The 14,961-nt window shown below is 39.4% G+C and overlaps 1 protein-coding gene and 1 long non-coding RNA gene across 3 annotated transcripts; one reads left to right on the top strand and one right to left on the bottom strand.

Moving 5' to 3' along the window:
* Positions 1-6: 6 nt before the first annotated feature.
* On the bottom strand, positions 7-14,888 carry LOC146544478 (uncharacterized). Of its 2 annotated transcripts, none has more exons than XR_014883062.1 (3): positions 14,755-14,888; positions 1,526-2,307; positions 7-214 (listed from the first exon to the last, which is right to left on the bottom strand). It is a non-coding gene; the product is annotated as an uncharacterized LOC146544478 (long non-coding RNA). The 2 variants fall into 2 exon arrangements; XR_014883063.1 differs by lacking the exon at positions 7-214 and adding an exon at positions 725-1,030.
* On the top strand, positions 284-13,685 carry CFI (complement factor I). The gene is given in 13 exon segments (XM_003205736.5): positions 284-662; positions 2,586-2,922; positions 3,306-3,371; positions 3,374-3,446; positions 4,680-4,846; positions 5,535-5,645; positions 6,308-6,424; positions 7,626-7,664; positions 8,154-8,257; positions 8,859-8,974; positions 9,630-9,904; positions 11,157-11,258; positions 13,232-13,685. Coding segments are annotated over 13 exon segments (1,785 nt in total). The 5' UTR covers positions 284-602; the 3' UTR covers positions 13,450-13,685.
* Positions 14,889-14,961: the final 73 nt, after the last annotated feature.

Genomic DNA, 14,961 nt, shown 5'->3' on the forward strand with positions numbered 1-14,961 from the left:
CTGCCGTAAAGGAGAAACAAGCGCCTAGCGGCACTGTCGCAAAAGGGCCTTCGCAGGGGCTGCAGCTCCGCGGTCCCGGCGAGACCGCGGTTCTCCCGGAAACCGCCCCCAGAAGGGATGCAGTGGGATCGGCCGCTGCACCAGCAGTTCTCTGAGCAAATCTCAGCTGGTTACACGCTCGCGCGGAGATAGTAGCGTTGCTGCTTCCGACTGCCTGCACGGAGACAGAAGTATGTCACATAAGAACGCATCTCCCCTACAGCACCCTGCAGAGCCGGCTGCCTGCTGCCAGATCGGCCCCGCCGCTCGGTCGGTCTGCTTTGGCAACAGGAGGGTTGTGAGACCCTGCTGAGCACTCCCTTGTAATCGTTGGCTTCAAGGGCTTTCCTTTGGTTCGCTATTTACAGTATAACAGGTTAAATGGGGCGGGATCCGTGTGGAGAGATCAGACTCATCCGTTAGTATCTCAGGCTCCTGTAATTCTTTCTGAGTTCACTTCAAAGTGTTTTACCAATGGTTAAAAATTAAACACAAACCTAACAACTGGCGATTGGGAAAATCCCGGCCAGGGGAATTTCTCTACAAAGAGATAAAACTTCATCATGAGAGTGGTTGCGGTTTTCTTGCTTTGCTTCTCTTTCTTTTCTTTCTGTCGAGCACAGGTAAGAACTGATTTTACTGTGGTAGCTTATTTAGAAATAAACAAGCAAACAAAAATCCAGCGAACAGTTAAAACAGTTTATTATTACAAAAACAGAAATATTTTTTTTATTACTATTTCCTTTTGTAGCGTTTGCATTTCATACATTTGTTTTAGTCCAGTTTGAGAATTTGAATCTTGCTGTTTCTCCTCCATATATTGGATCTATCTGAGGTTTACATTAACAGGCTTCTGGAAGATCTTTTAATCGGGATCCTATGCAAAACACAACTTGCAAGTGTGGCTCAGCTCAGAAAGCTTTGTTGTAAAATCCCTTCTGGCAAAAGCCTCTCAGGAAGTCCTGATGGGCTCCTTGTTCAGCAAACTGAGCTTTTCAGAAAAACCCGTAGATAAAGATCAGCACCTTCTGTTGCTACTCAGTCAAAACTAAGGAGAAACGACTAGTGCAATATGGGAGTTAAGCCAAGCAGGGTCTGGCTCAGAGTTTGGTATGTAAATTTAAAGATAATGCATAGGATTCTACTGACCCGAGAAGAACAGGAAGAATTTATTAAGATTATACAGCCCTTAAAAGGGTGGGAGGGGCTCGGATTAAATTCTGCCCCGGCAGCATTCCCACTGCCTTTACTTAGGCCAGGATTTCTTCATGAGAACTTTAAACTTTGGCTCTGTTGATTCAGTGGATGCACTCAAAGCCGATAAATCCCATCTGACAACTGACATTTCTTTCTCATCTTTATGCTAAGTCTAGCTACATATTTTTCACGTTTCAACATTCCCCCTACCCTCAGATCTTAGTGAACAAAAGCACTCAGCCAGTAACGGAATAACCAGAGAGCTGCAGGGATAGGTGTTATCACTTACCTAGAGACAGACAGTCAGATGGAGGAATCAGGAGCACTCCTTGCAGTCTGTGACAACCAGAAACCACACTGCAAATCCACTGCCATCCAAGATACAGGAACAAAATGGACTGGGAGGGGAATTTAATTTTAACTTTTGTTGAAGATACTTATATGTGTTACTTGCAATGAAACAAATCATTAATTTTAGATTTATTTGTTTCTAAGTAGTTATTGGCTACAGTTAAAGACAACTGAGACAATAAAAAGGTCTTGAAAAAAATCAAGTTCTTACTCTTTTTTTTTTCTTTTTAATTTTATTTTTCTGGTGTTTAAGCTAACTTACAGAAGTCAATTCTTTGAAAGGTAGATAACAGCAGAACAAGGGGAAATGGTTTTAAGTTGAAGGAGGGAAGATTTAGGTTGGATATCACGGGGAAGTTCTTTACTATGAGAGTGGTGAGGTGCTGCAACAGGTTGCTCAGAGAGGTTGTGGATGCCCCGTCCCTGGAGATGTTCAAGGCCAGGTTAGACGGGGCAGCCTGATCTAGTATTAAATGTGGAGGTTAGTGGCCCTGCCCTTGGGGGGGGGGGAAGTTGGAGATTCATGATCCTTGAGGTCCCTTCCAACCCTGACTGTTCTGTGTGATTCTGTTAATATATTGTAATTTGCTTATGGTTCCATTGTTGTGGTGTCCACTGGCTTGAAATGTTTATCATCTTCTGTTGCACACTTCAGCTGATTTTTGAAGAGTATGGTTTGTGGGTGACCAGTAATAGTGAAAATCACAGCAGGGGAATAATCTGAAAAAGAAAAAAGAAAAAAAATCCAGAAAAACAGAAAGGTGGATATCTCAAAGACAAGGGGAAAAACACTACAGATGATATTTAGCACTTCCATTCTTACAAGATAAGAAAAGGCTCACAGTCATTTTGCTGAGGTATACAGAAGATCTGCAGATCTGCTAGTGCAATCTGTAGTCCTGTTCAATATTTGGTTTGGATTTGGTTTTTTTTTTGTTTTTGTTTTTTTTGTTTGTTTGTTTGTTTGTTGTTGTTTTTTTTAAATTTGTGCCTTGCAGAATGCAGCATCTAATGATACAGAAGAGTTTTCATACGTTGAGCCTGCTCAGCCAGTTGAGCAAGACAGTCAGCCAGCTGAGCGAGACACTTACCTTCTAGAAGACTGTTTAAGCAACAAATACACACACAAGTCCTGTAAGAAAGTTTTTTGTCACCCATGGGAACGATGTGTGGAGGGAAAATGCCTCTGTAAGCTTCCCTACCAGTGTCCAAAGAATGGCACTTCAGTTTGTTCTACCACTGGAAAGCAGTTTCATACTTACTGCCACCTAAAGAGCTATGAGTGTCAACGTCCCGAAGCAAAGTTTCTGAACAAGGGAAAATGCATGTCCACAGGTACTATTATCTTTTTTTTTTTTTTCAAAATGTATCAGTCATTTGTTTGATTACTGAAAGTCCTCTAACAAAAGTCTTACACTAAGATGCAACCTTTCCTCAGAAGACCTCCAAGTATGCTTCCAGGACAGGAACTGTTATCTTCATTTGTTCTGAAGCTGGTATATTTTAAAAAAGCATCAGGCTCAAAGCCATAACATCAGTTCTCAGAAAAATCTGCAGTAATACCTCAAGCTTCTGATTCCCAACCTACTGTTCATTCCACATGAACTCTGGACACCTACAATATACTTTAGATTTCTTCCTGTGCTGTCTTTCCACTAGATACATCTATAGAATACAAATTTATATGGGATTTTTATTTATTTATTTATTTATTTTAGAAACATTTAAAATCTCCTTGGTCTATAAGGATTCACATTTGCTTCAAGTAAAACCTGTGAATAACGAGACCTTTTTGTATGTGACAGTATGTGGACTACGAATGAAGCAAACGTGGCCTGCAGACACCTTGGCTTTGAATTGTAAGTTCGGGGAATTTCTCTCTCTGACTGCAATGGATGTGAACGAATAGTGACGCTTATGTAAGGGTCAGTCAGTCAGCCAACTATTATGAGAAAATTCATGAATAATATATCGGCTACAATAAAGCTTCCTGTAAGCAAAAGCCAAAACAGATTTCTGCATTTTCTTACAAACAACAACTGTTCAAACGATTAGTATTTTACTTTTAAAATAAAGTTGAAGTCTGATAGATGAGTTTTCTCTCAGGTCTGTATAAGGGAAAGTGCATAGATGGATGATCTCCAAATGGCTCTGATCAATGAACTGCTTGTAGAGAAAAGTTTCTTAAACTGGCTGGCCGAACGGTACAGCTGTGTTTTGCTACTTACAGCAGCCAGACTAACAAGAGCCAGAACACAGGTTTTTTTCCTCCACCCCTCGACCTGTCACCATTGTTTGCTTTGCCCACCAGAAACAGCTGAGGCCACAAACAGCTTGTTCTTTTTCCCGAGACCATACCAATAATCTAAGTTACACGGTGAGGTCATCATAAAGTGTCAACTCTATATCCTGTACATAATCATTTAAAACAATAGCATAACTGAGCCATATAAGACTGCCTCTCAAACCCTACGCACAGACTAAGAATGCTATCACAGTGCCTAAATTTGTCCCCTGTAGATGAGGATTAAATATTTCCCAGCCCTGATTCATACCTCGTTAGATAGCATAGAGAGAGGTTTGGTCTGGGACAGAGCATTTAGCCCTTGACTCCCATTGCAAGTCTTTCCAGTTATTTATTTACTCATTCCTTATTTTCTTAAGAGAGAAGAGAGGCACACTGTTAGAGGGTTACATTCGGGTGATTAATGAATGCCAATCTTGCAGTGGCCTAAGCTTCCTCAATATGCACTGGTTTTGATGGCTCCACCAGTACTGAGCCTCATGCAAGATGGTTTCTATCTATCGCCATACACAGTAACTGAGATGAGAGTGTCAAAGATTCAGTGCCAGTTCTATGATGCAATTGGCAAAAACTGGCACTTTATTTAACCTTTTCTTTCAAAGTAAATATATCCTACTTTCCTCCTTACCCCTATAACACTCCATGGGAAATCTGTTTTTTTAATTTCCTTAGCCATGACTGAAGTTCTTTAACATTGGGGAAAATCATATAAGTTCTAAACAATAAAAGCAGAGGACAATCCATTGTGAAATTACAGAATTTGTTATTATTATTTGTATCTTTACAGAGGTGCTGAATATTACCACACTGACTACAACATCACAGAACCATCACACTGCTTCCAAATAACTTGCAGAGGCCTAGAGACAAGTCTTGCTGAATGTTACATAGAGAAGAAATTGAGAGCTAGCAATGAGGGATTTGTTAGCCTCCAGTGCCAGAAAACTCTCAGAGGTTAGTAGGGATTTTTTGGCTTTAAATCTACTAAAAGCTCTTCATGTTAAGTTTATTTGAAATATATGTATTTAGGATCTATTTTGCTGAAATCTCAGCCACCACAAACCTGCAATGAAATCTTTTAATTTTTATCTTTTTTTAAATAATCCTTTTGCAAACATTTAAGACAACTGAGGCAATCTTGAGTTTATGACTGTGGAAAATAATGCACTGTTGCTCCTAGAATATCTTGACAGATACTACCCAAAAGTGGACAAATTTCACCCATGGTTCTGGCTGTTCCTCCTTCCCTTCCGAGGCATATTACATCCCACAACTCTTGTTTCTCCTAGGTTAACTGATGAGGAGACAGGTGATAACCTCCTACTTCTTCTTTGTTCTTGCTTTGGGAGATCAGCTGAAGCTAACGTTTCTGCTTTAGTCCATGTCTGGAAGAAACAAAGCTCTCTTTTACGAGGTTACTGAAAGATGGAGGAATAAAATACTTAGTCACATTGAAAGTTTGAAGGGGAGACAATGAAAACAATAAAAAAAAGATTCCTATTTACTTAACTAGGCCTTAAGTCGCCTGCTTTTGACAGGTCAAACTGATGAGTGAATAAAACGTGTATGCTGAGTATTTCCTTGGGCAGTTGTGAACCTACAGTCATTTCTATACTAACTCCATTTTCATCTCACTGCACAGAATGTTCAGCTAGTGAGTTCCATTGTGCAAATGACAAGTGCATTTCCGTGACTAAAACCTGTGATGGTATAAATGACTGTGGAGACCTAAGTGATGAACTGTGCTGTAAAGGTAATAATTTACTTTCTCAGCTGTTTAAAGAACATTTCAGCAAAAAAACATCCGCAAAGAATTAATTCTTACAGTGATGTAACAATAAAGTTTCTATTGCAAACAAACAAACAAACAAACAAACAAACAAACAAACAAACCACTATAGTTTCTGTATAGGAAAGTACCAAAAAGTTCTATGGTTAGATAATTATAATAATATAAATATTGCAATTTTCCAAAGCAAGCAACTGATCTCTGAGGATCTGGATTTCTTCCAATAATTAAAAAAAAAAGAGATTTAGGAAGCTGTTGATACAAACAAAAACAAAGAAACAAAACCCAACTGTATTAGACAGAATTAAATGTATTTTCAAAAGGGCAAAACTGACAGTAATCAAACAAAACCATATTGCTTTTTTTCAGTGAACTATCTTAAACTAAAATAAGATCTTTCTTAATAGTATAAATTTTAAAACACCAAGACAGTAAAATGAGCAGAGTCAAGTATTCACTTCATTTTACACTTACAGACCCCACTTTCAGGATCTATTTATAAATAGCAAAGTCCCCAATAACATGGATATTTTATCAGGTTTATTTTTTAAGAAGCTCTTTAATTATGTGAGGTCACTGAATCATGTAGTCCTGTGCTTTACCATTTTACTTCTGTTATATTACAGAATGCAGAAACAACAGTTTCCACTGTCGATCAAATATCTGTATTCCAAATAAGAATGTGTGTAACAAAGAAATTGACTGCCTAACAGGAGAGGATGAAGCTCAAGCTCTCTGTTCAGGTTTCCTTCTAAGATGTGTTTTTCTTTCTTTTACTTTTGTTATGCTACATTAAACCTACAGACTACACAATGCATGTTCTTAAGTCATTTATCAGATTAACAAAACCAAAATGCAAGCAAGAATTAATCTTTCTGATGTTATGTTACATATACTAGGAGACTAAGAAATGGTTACATACTTTTCCTTCCCTTCCTACTAGAAATAAATGGCAAGAAAACTAAAGGGCAGAAGAAACAGATGATGTTTGAGGATGCTTAAAGCAGGTTATGACTTTTGCATGCATGGACATCTATCAAACTGGTATCCTGTTTTAGGGAAGAAAATGTAGATGGAGCATGCAGGAATATCTTCCTTGTGTATAAGGAATTAACTAGTTTGTTAATATAATAGTTCATCTGTACTGTTTTCCTTACTATTGAAAATACCTTGTTTTGTTTTGAACTTAGAATATTTTAGATAAGAGACAAAGTGTAAAGCCAAAAAGTAAACATTTTCGGTTCACGGTAATTGGTAAAGGTAAACTGAACCCTAAAAGTAAACATTACTGTCAGTAACATGAGAACAGAGCCAATCCTCAGCCTCCATTTAGGAAGTGAATTCAATGGGTATTTTGTTTGAATAAAAGCTGACAAACCAGATTCAGGAAGCATTTAGTTTACCTCTTGTGTTGAATATCCTCCCTTACCCTTAAAAGAAGTAAGTGTTAAAGGAGGCACAGAGTACAGAGCAGCAGCATCTAAATTGGAAAGAAAAAAAATATATATCCTTTTACCTTTTTACCTAATGCTCCTTTGGGCTTTAGAAAGCTCCAAAGGCTTGAAGGGGCAGGAAGAAGAATTTCTGGTGTTTCCTGGTAGAGGAGAGCACTCAATTGCTTTAGAGATTAAAAACAACAACAAAAACCAGCAAAGGAGGCCATTTCTTGTCCTCTGGACAAGAAGAAAGAAGAGTAGATATCATGTAGTTATAAATGTGTATCTGGTGGATGCAGGTCATTTGTAAGCTGTGGCAGCAAAGAGTGCCTAGGAAGAAAGGAAACAGCAGGCACCATGCTTACAAAGTATTTCTGTCCATGTGAAATGGTCTGCACCTTATCCAGTTAAAAATGTACCATGATTTTGGTACACAACCAAACATTCAAGTAAACAGAACTATATAAATATTTGTAAATATTCTTAGTATTCTATTATTCCACTACAGGCAAGCCAAAACATGAGGAAAATCTCAGTATGGATGCAGGTAAGTAACCCCCACAAACCACTGCACACCCTCTTTTTAATGGCTTTCTAGCCACCAGCCAGTTAGCCAGATCTGCAACACTCAACATGGACTCTGTGGTTTAGTAGTACACACTCTGGGACTGAATTATTTTACTAGCTTTCCACTAATCTCAACAACAATAATAATAATTCATCCTGCCTTAGGATCCACATCTGTACATATTAGCAACGGACAGAGGTAAACTCTGAGCAAGTCTATGGCAACTGCTTTGAAATTATTTACCTGAATGCTGTCAGCAATGGAAAATAAAGAGAAATAATGTGATGCTAAGACAGAAGTAATTTTCAAAGCAGAAACAGATGTTACATTCTGGGTCTTTTGCTTTCCTGCTACTTTAGCTACTTGCATACTCACAGCACTCATGATTTCAAGGTAAAGATAAGTCTGTCTCCAAATAGAGAGAATGAATGCTTGAATTCTGAGACACATTTTTCCTTTTTGTTAAAGAAAGAAAACTGGCAAAGACATTCCTTCCTCAGATAAACTGTGGTGTTGTAAATCTCACATTAACTCGACGGAAAAGAATCATAGGTGGACAAATTGCAAGAAAGGTAAAAAATAGTAATATCCCTCCCTCTCCCTTCCCTGCTCCCCCCCTCCCCCCAACCAAACCTTACAAATATAGGCTCATGTGTTCATTCAATAATAATTTAAATTTCATTATTGCCCTTCTGTTAAAATGTACAGAAATAACAAAGTCAGTTACAACATTAATTTCATATTTTACATTAGCAGTGGCAATGCACTGAATGAATATAAATAGAAGCAAAATTAATAAGGTAAAACACCAAGCTACAAAATATAGCATTACAGTGCAAGTATGCATTGAAAATGATCCAGCAAAATACTTAATACTATAGCTATGTATGATAATTATGGTCATAAGTGTAATGTTTGATCATATCAGGTCAGATCCTCCATCTGTTTTTTTTTATTCTTGACAGAAAGCTGGGGGAAGGGAGACACTGCATAATGTCAGAAAACAACAAAGTTACTGTAGTTTAGAATATAGGCCCTTTATCAGAGCCCAAATTACAGACAATTTCTTAATAGATTTAGTTAAGGAGATGAAGTGATAGGGTGTTTCCCTTTATGCACGAAAAATAGCACAATGATAATTCCATGTTATTTGGGTTTCTGTCATTTTAATAGGGTGAATTCCCTTGGCAAGTGGCAATTAAAGACACTGGCACTGAAGGTGCAACAGTGTACTGTGGAGGGGTTTATATTGGTGGCTGTTGGGTTCTGACTGCTGCACACTGTGTCAGGTAAAAGCAACAACCTGAGAAATGATTTCTTTGCAAAGTAGAAAAGATGAATCTGTGCATTTTTGCTCTTCTCAGCTACTAGGTTGTTAATTCTTATTTGCCAATTTAATGAATCAGCTAAAATCCTCACATTAACAATGGGAGGGATTCAAAGACAAAGTATTTTGTCACTGAGCAAAAACGTAATTATGAGTTACCTCCTCTCAGCACTGGGAAGGTCTAGCACTTGTCCTCCAAGAATGTCCCTGGTGCCACATATTACCCTGAGCCAGCAGGAGTGGGCAGGAAAGACTTGCCCAGCCCAGTGTTCTATGTGTATTTGCTCATTCTTTCATCTGATATCAGAGGCATAAGCCTTGCTTTCTCTTTGTGAGGGCACTAAACACACTGGCCTTTAGTACTGTCTTTCTGTCTTAACTTCAGGATTTTCAGGAGCTTCAGCTCAGCAATAAGTGTCACCAGTCTTCTACTTGCTTCAGAACAATCTGGAGATACAAGTCCAGAAAGAAACTATATATGTAATATGTATAGTATATAATATGAATTTTTATTCTATGAAAACTTTGATAAAATGCAAAAATTTATGACTAATTGAAACATACAGTGCTTGTGTGAGGTACCAAAACATATTTTATTTCATTGGCTTTTTTTCCAGAGCAACTCGAGTTCATCTATACCGTGTCTGGATTGGGCTGTTGGATACAATAGAGTATGACAAAGAGACAGACACTTACAGACTAAAGCAACTGATAATCCACGAGAAATATAATGCTGCAACATATGAAAATGACATTGCTCTGCTGGAGCTGAAAGGTCATGGAAAAGGAGAGTGCTCCCTGAAATACAGCACACCTGCATGCATCCCCTGGTCAGAGCATATGTTCAAGGCTGGCGATAAATGCAAGGTTTCTGGATGGGGACTAGAGAAAGGTATTTGATTCAGTGCTTACTACCAGAATGTATTATTTTTATCTATATTTTTCAGACAGTGGTCAGCTCTCGTATTGAAAAGGCTGAAGAGTAGTGCACGCAAAGCACCTGCAAGAGGCTGAGCACAGCAAACATATGCTGTTGGCATTTGGCTGTCAGTTCTCTTTTTTGTATTGCTTCCTGTCTTGTCCCAGTAAATTGGTTTGGAGGACACCTTTTTGAAAACTAACCTGATAAAAGGCAATGTTCGCTTTACAGCTTTATCTGCAGCCTGACTCCACTGCAGCACGTCTGTGTCAGCACAGTGCAGCAAGAGAGCAGGAATGAGACAGCAGGAGTGAGATGGCAGCATTCAGACAACATATGCATAAGCAAAAAACTTATTTGTTGTGCTGCACCTGTACATGCTTCTCAAAGAAGACAAGAGCTGTTTAGTACCTCTGAGGCATCCAGAAGAAGTGACTGTAATTACCAGTTCTCATATTTATCTTAGGTTTATCTGTGCAAACCTGGTAACAGTATTTAACACACGGCCCATGGTCACAGCCAGACCTCTGTGCCCTGCCCAAATGGATCTGAGATGCAATCAGCAGTTATGAAGCTCAGCACATCTCATCTCAACCATGCAGAGGTTCAACCCAGTGAAGGTTAGGCCCAATGCAGTCATGCTTTCAAAGCCTTCGGAAGCTTTGTATCACAGAAGGTTTGTATCACAGAATGACTGCAGCCAGGCATAAGAGCATTAGGAGTCCATAAACAAAATACAAAGTTGAGAATTACCACCAGAGAACAAAATAGGACCTCTTCTTCACCTTGTACTACATAGCTCACTTGTGTCTGCAAGTTCCTGTCCTCTCATCTTTCTGAGAAAGAGAGGTAACAAAGATGATCAGAGTCATTTCTCCATTTCACAGAAAACAATATACTGGTCTCACAGTAGTATAGTGTCTGGAAACCCTCATATGGAGAACATGGGGAAAAAAATGAAGAAAATAACAAAGGAAAGGATAAAAATCACCCAAAAAATGAAACTACTGTATTTAATACTGCAATTTTACCATTCTGCTTTTATTTTGAAATATATGGGCAATGGATGTGGGGCGAGTGTTAGCAGCAAATTAAGGTACCTGGTTTATACTATTTAAGATTACATTCAGTTGATAAGCAAATCTATAACATTCAACTTATGATATTAAAAACGTTTCATACACATCAGTTTAAATTTAGAAAAGTTTATTGTTTTCTTTTCTAGGTTATACCAAACAATATGTGCTCAAATGGGGAAATGTTAATTTGTTTCAGAATTGTTCTGAAATGTATCCAGGACGATTTTTACAAAAAATGGCATGTGCAGGCAAGTATGAATTTTCTTACTATAATCTCCTTACCATCATGCCCACAGTTTTTAAGGTCTAACATACTGGCTGGGAATCTTTTAGACTTGGAAAATGCAATAAACCAAATGCAACAACATTGTCATTAGCAAAGCACTAGCCACTGGAGCCTACAGTCATCTGTTGTTACTATCTAATTATAAGCAGTTATCGTGACAGGATGCCAAGTTTCAGTGATTGTGGGCAAATTTCAGCACACAGTTAGAGTCATGTTTTCTAAACACACAAGCACTTTACAGTCCACTGAACTTCCTCCTACCTCTACTTTATTCTGGTTCAGGAACATAATAAAGCAAATGCCTTTTTTGGAGCACATTCACAGTCCTGCTGACTAGCATGTGACTATTCATCTGCTGAGATGTTTTCTACCACTATATCACACCCCAGGAAAAATACTATAAACTTTTCAAACAAAGATTAGTCTGGCCAGGAAACTGGTTGTCATTCCTAATGCTAAAATAAGCATTTTGAGTACATATTTTTGCTTTTCAAGTAACAAAAGGTATTGCCAAACACATGTCTTAAAGAGCAATGAGTTTTCAACTTACAGGACAGATAGTTTCAACTGTTCTTAAACTCTGAAGTAAAGGCAGTATTTAAACAAACTACATAACAAGACAAATCAAAACTGGATATAAAAGCTTAACCATTTGTGAATAAATTCAGTACAGTGTGAATGCAGATATAAATTTTGGAAGTAAGGACTGGTATCTGCTGAAGTTATTGATACAAGGTAACGTTAATTCCACTGAGTAAGGGCAACAAAATCTAGTTTTATTGGATTAGTCTTTCCAATCCTGAAACATTCACAAAACTCTTTCTCAGTAATGCAGAGACTGGAGAAAGAGGTTACATATTTAAAAACATGGGGAAATTTGCTCAGTATGGGTTCCTTCATATTAGGTCAATCAATCAAGTAGAAAGAAGGAGTTAAAGACATCTTTACACACTTCTACTGAGTCTATGGGACAAAGCATAAATTGTATTCCAACTCTAAAAAATTTTTGCCAATATCATATTCTTTCCTTTCCTTTCCTTTCCTTTCCTTTCCTTTCCTTTCCTTTCCTTTCCTTTCCTTTCCTTTCCTTTCCTTTCCTTTCCTTTCCTTTCCTTTCCTTTCCTTTCCTTTCCTTTCCTTTCCTTTCCTTTCCTTTCCTTTCCTTTCCTTTCCTTTCCTTTCCTTTCCTTTCCTTTCCTTTTATTTTTTTTTACAACCGCTACATTTGCTAAATTGGAAACAAGTAGCTTCAAAACCCCAGAAACTTGTAGACAGCACCATACCCATATGTTGTGTCTCAGAGCTGTCACCTGGTGTTCCAGATGGTCCACACTTCAAGTGCCCCATCAATGGCTCCAGTTAAACACAGTTGCACTCTCTCGTATCTCATTATTCATGTACTACTCTTGGACCTGCCCACCTTTTGCCATAAAACTTGTAAAGAAAGTAATTTTGAGGTTTCTGCTTCTGCATAACTCAGAGGAAATTGGCCAATGTATTACTGGGTAGAGAGGACATCAATAGCAGATGTAGAGGAACATGCATAGTTATGATAGCTTAATTTCCAGAAGGATCAGTCTAATAATTTTACCCTTTTTTCTACCTTCTGTCCCCTTTTTATAAGCTACTTCTAATGACATAATATACAATACGTCTGAATTCTTCTCTGTTACACAGGGTACAACAAGAATCACATTCCTGACGTAAAAGCAAATGAGCTTTTGGCCCAGCCAAAATTCAAAATAACTAAGAAGTAGTAGATCAAAGAGGTTGGCAACATCCAGTACTAGTGACTGTTAGGCAGACACCTGTCCGGAAGTGACATGGATCTAAAAAGCCACCTGAGCTCTACTTTGTGTGCTAGTTTGCATATAAACTTACTTCTGAGTTGCTGTTGTTTCTTCCCCTTCCTCCCCCCCCCCCCTTTTGCTGCAGGTACTTATGATGGCTCCATTGACAGTTGCAAAGGTGATTCAGGAGGTCCCTTGGTCTGCTTTGATGCAGAAAACGTGGCGTATGTGTGGGGTGTTGTGAGTTGGGGTGAAAACTGTGGGGAGGCCGGTCACCCTGGCGTCTACACACAAGTTGCCAGCTATTACGACTGGATTAGCCACCATGTGACAAGGAGTCTCATTTCACGATATAATATCTGAAGCTCAGGAAACCAAACACTTGTTATTATCCATGCAGAAATGAACACTAGTCCATTTTTACAATAGCAGCCATATACCTTAGCAACTATTAGTACAAATCTTGAAATAATGTAGTTTGAAAACGTTCAGCTCTCCACAAATACAACAGTTTTACAGAAGTCTGGACAAAAGAGTTTTACAGTCATATAAATCCACAGCAAAATTATCTAATAAAACCATGTTTACTGCAGAGACAACTTTCTGTTGTTTTTATTTCTTTTCTCTCTCCCTACATTTCACGCTGCTTTCAGTAGTAATTGTTTATTTTAAATGGACAACCATACTGAAAGCAGTGGTCGGAAAAACAACTGCATTAGCAATATGTGAATGTCACAGAAAGGAGAGCAACCAGAGAATGTAAAAGCAATTCCATCATATCAGGGTTTAGGTCATTAGAAACCCTCAGGATGCTACTTTGCTGGGCAGATGATCTTTTAGGCTTACCCAGAAACAGAACTTCAGACCGTGTGATGGATTGAACATGACTGTGAGATTTATTGATGTTTTGATGAGTAACACAAAGAAAAAACACACCCTTACAGGCCCCTGATTCTGTGCTATGCAGTCACAGGAAATTTGGCCATGCAGTTATTCAGAAAGTTACCCACAAAGAGAATGACATGGTAGGTAGGGTAGGCCCTGAGTCCACTAGGGAAGCTCTGGCTCTTTTTTAAAAGCCAGTAGTTTTGTACAAATGACTTCAGGACCATTTCAGTCCTGTCAAACTGTGCACACTTTGCTGGATTCCCTGGAACTGCTCGGCCGAAGGAGAGCTTCCGTACAGCAACCTCAGGGACGGGCACTTTCCAGGATAGGTGCGGCAAGAGCTCCCTCTTCTGTATGACAACATCTGCTGACAGCTTTTCCTACTATTTCTCCAGTTAACAATAACGAACGCAAAAGACTGAAGAGGAAAAATAAACAAGCAAGCAAAAGCCCGAACACGCAGCAGCATTTACGAGGTATTTTTGATTTCACCTGTCCGTGTTCTTTACATTTCCCGTCCCCTGCAGTTACCTATGTCCTAAAATCCTACTATGCCTGTATTCTGAGGAATTCCACACGTCTTAAAACAAGACTTTCGCTGCAGAAATTAAAACGACTCCCGCGTGGTTCCACCCTGCCTCACCTAAGAAGCGCAGAACGCGGTGTTAGAGTACTCACAGGGTGCCAGACAGCACCCCAACGCTGGGCTTTCGGTGCTGAACAGAAGTCCTCCCGCACCGCTCTACTTGCGGCCGCACCGCGTACGCTTGGTGCCGTTACCTGAAAGCGAATCGCTCGCACGTGGAAAGGCCCCGGAGCAGCTCCGCTCCCAGCACCCCACACAGCGATGCCGGGCCACGAACGGACTCCAGCAGCGCTCCCCAGCAGGCTGAGCCCTGCCCCCAGTCCCGCCCAGCCGTCGGGGCGGCGCCCGCGGGGCCGATGGCGGCGGGCCGGGCCGTACGCGCGGAGCGCTGCGGCCGCGCG

The sequence above is a fragment of the Meleagris gallopavo genome, chromosome 4, assembly GCF_905368555.1.
Source record: "Meleagris gallopavo chromosome 4, MGAL_WU_HG_1.1, whole genome shotgun sequence".
Classification (NCBI taxonomy): Eukaryota; Metazoa; Chordata; class Aves; order Galliformes; family Phasianidae; genus Meleagris; species Meleagris gallopavo.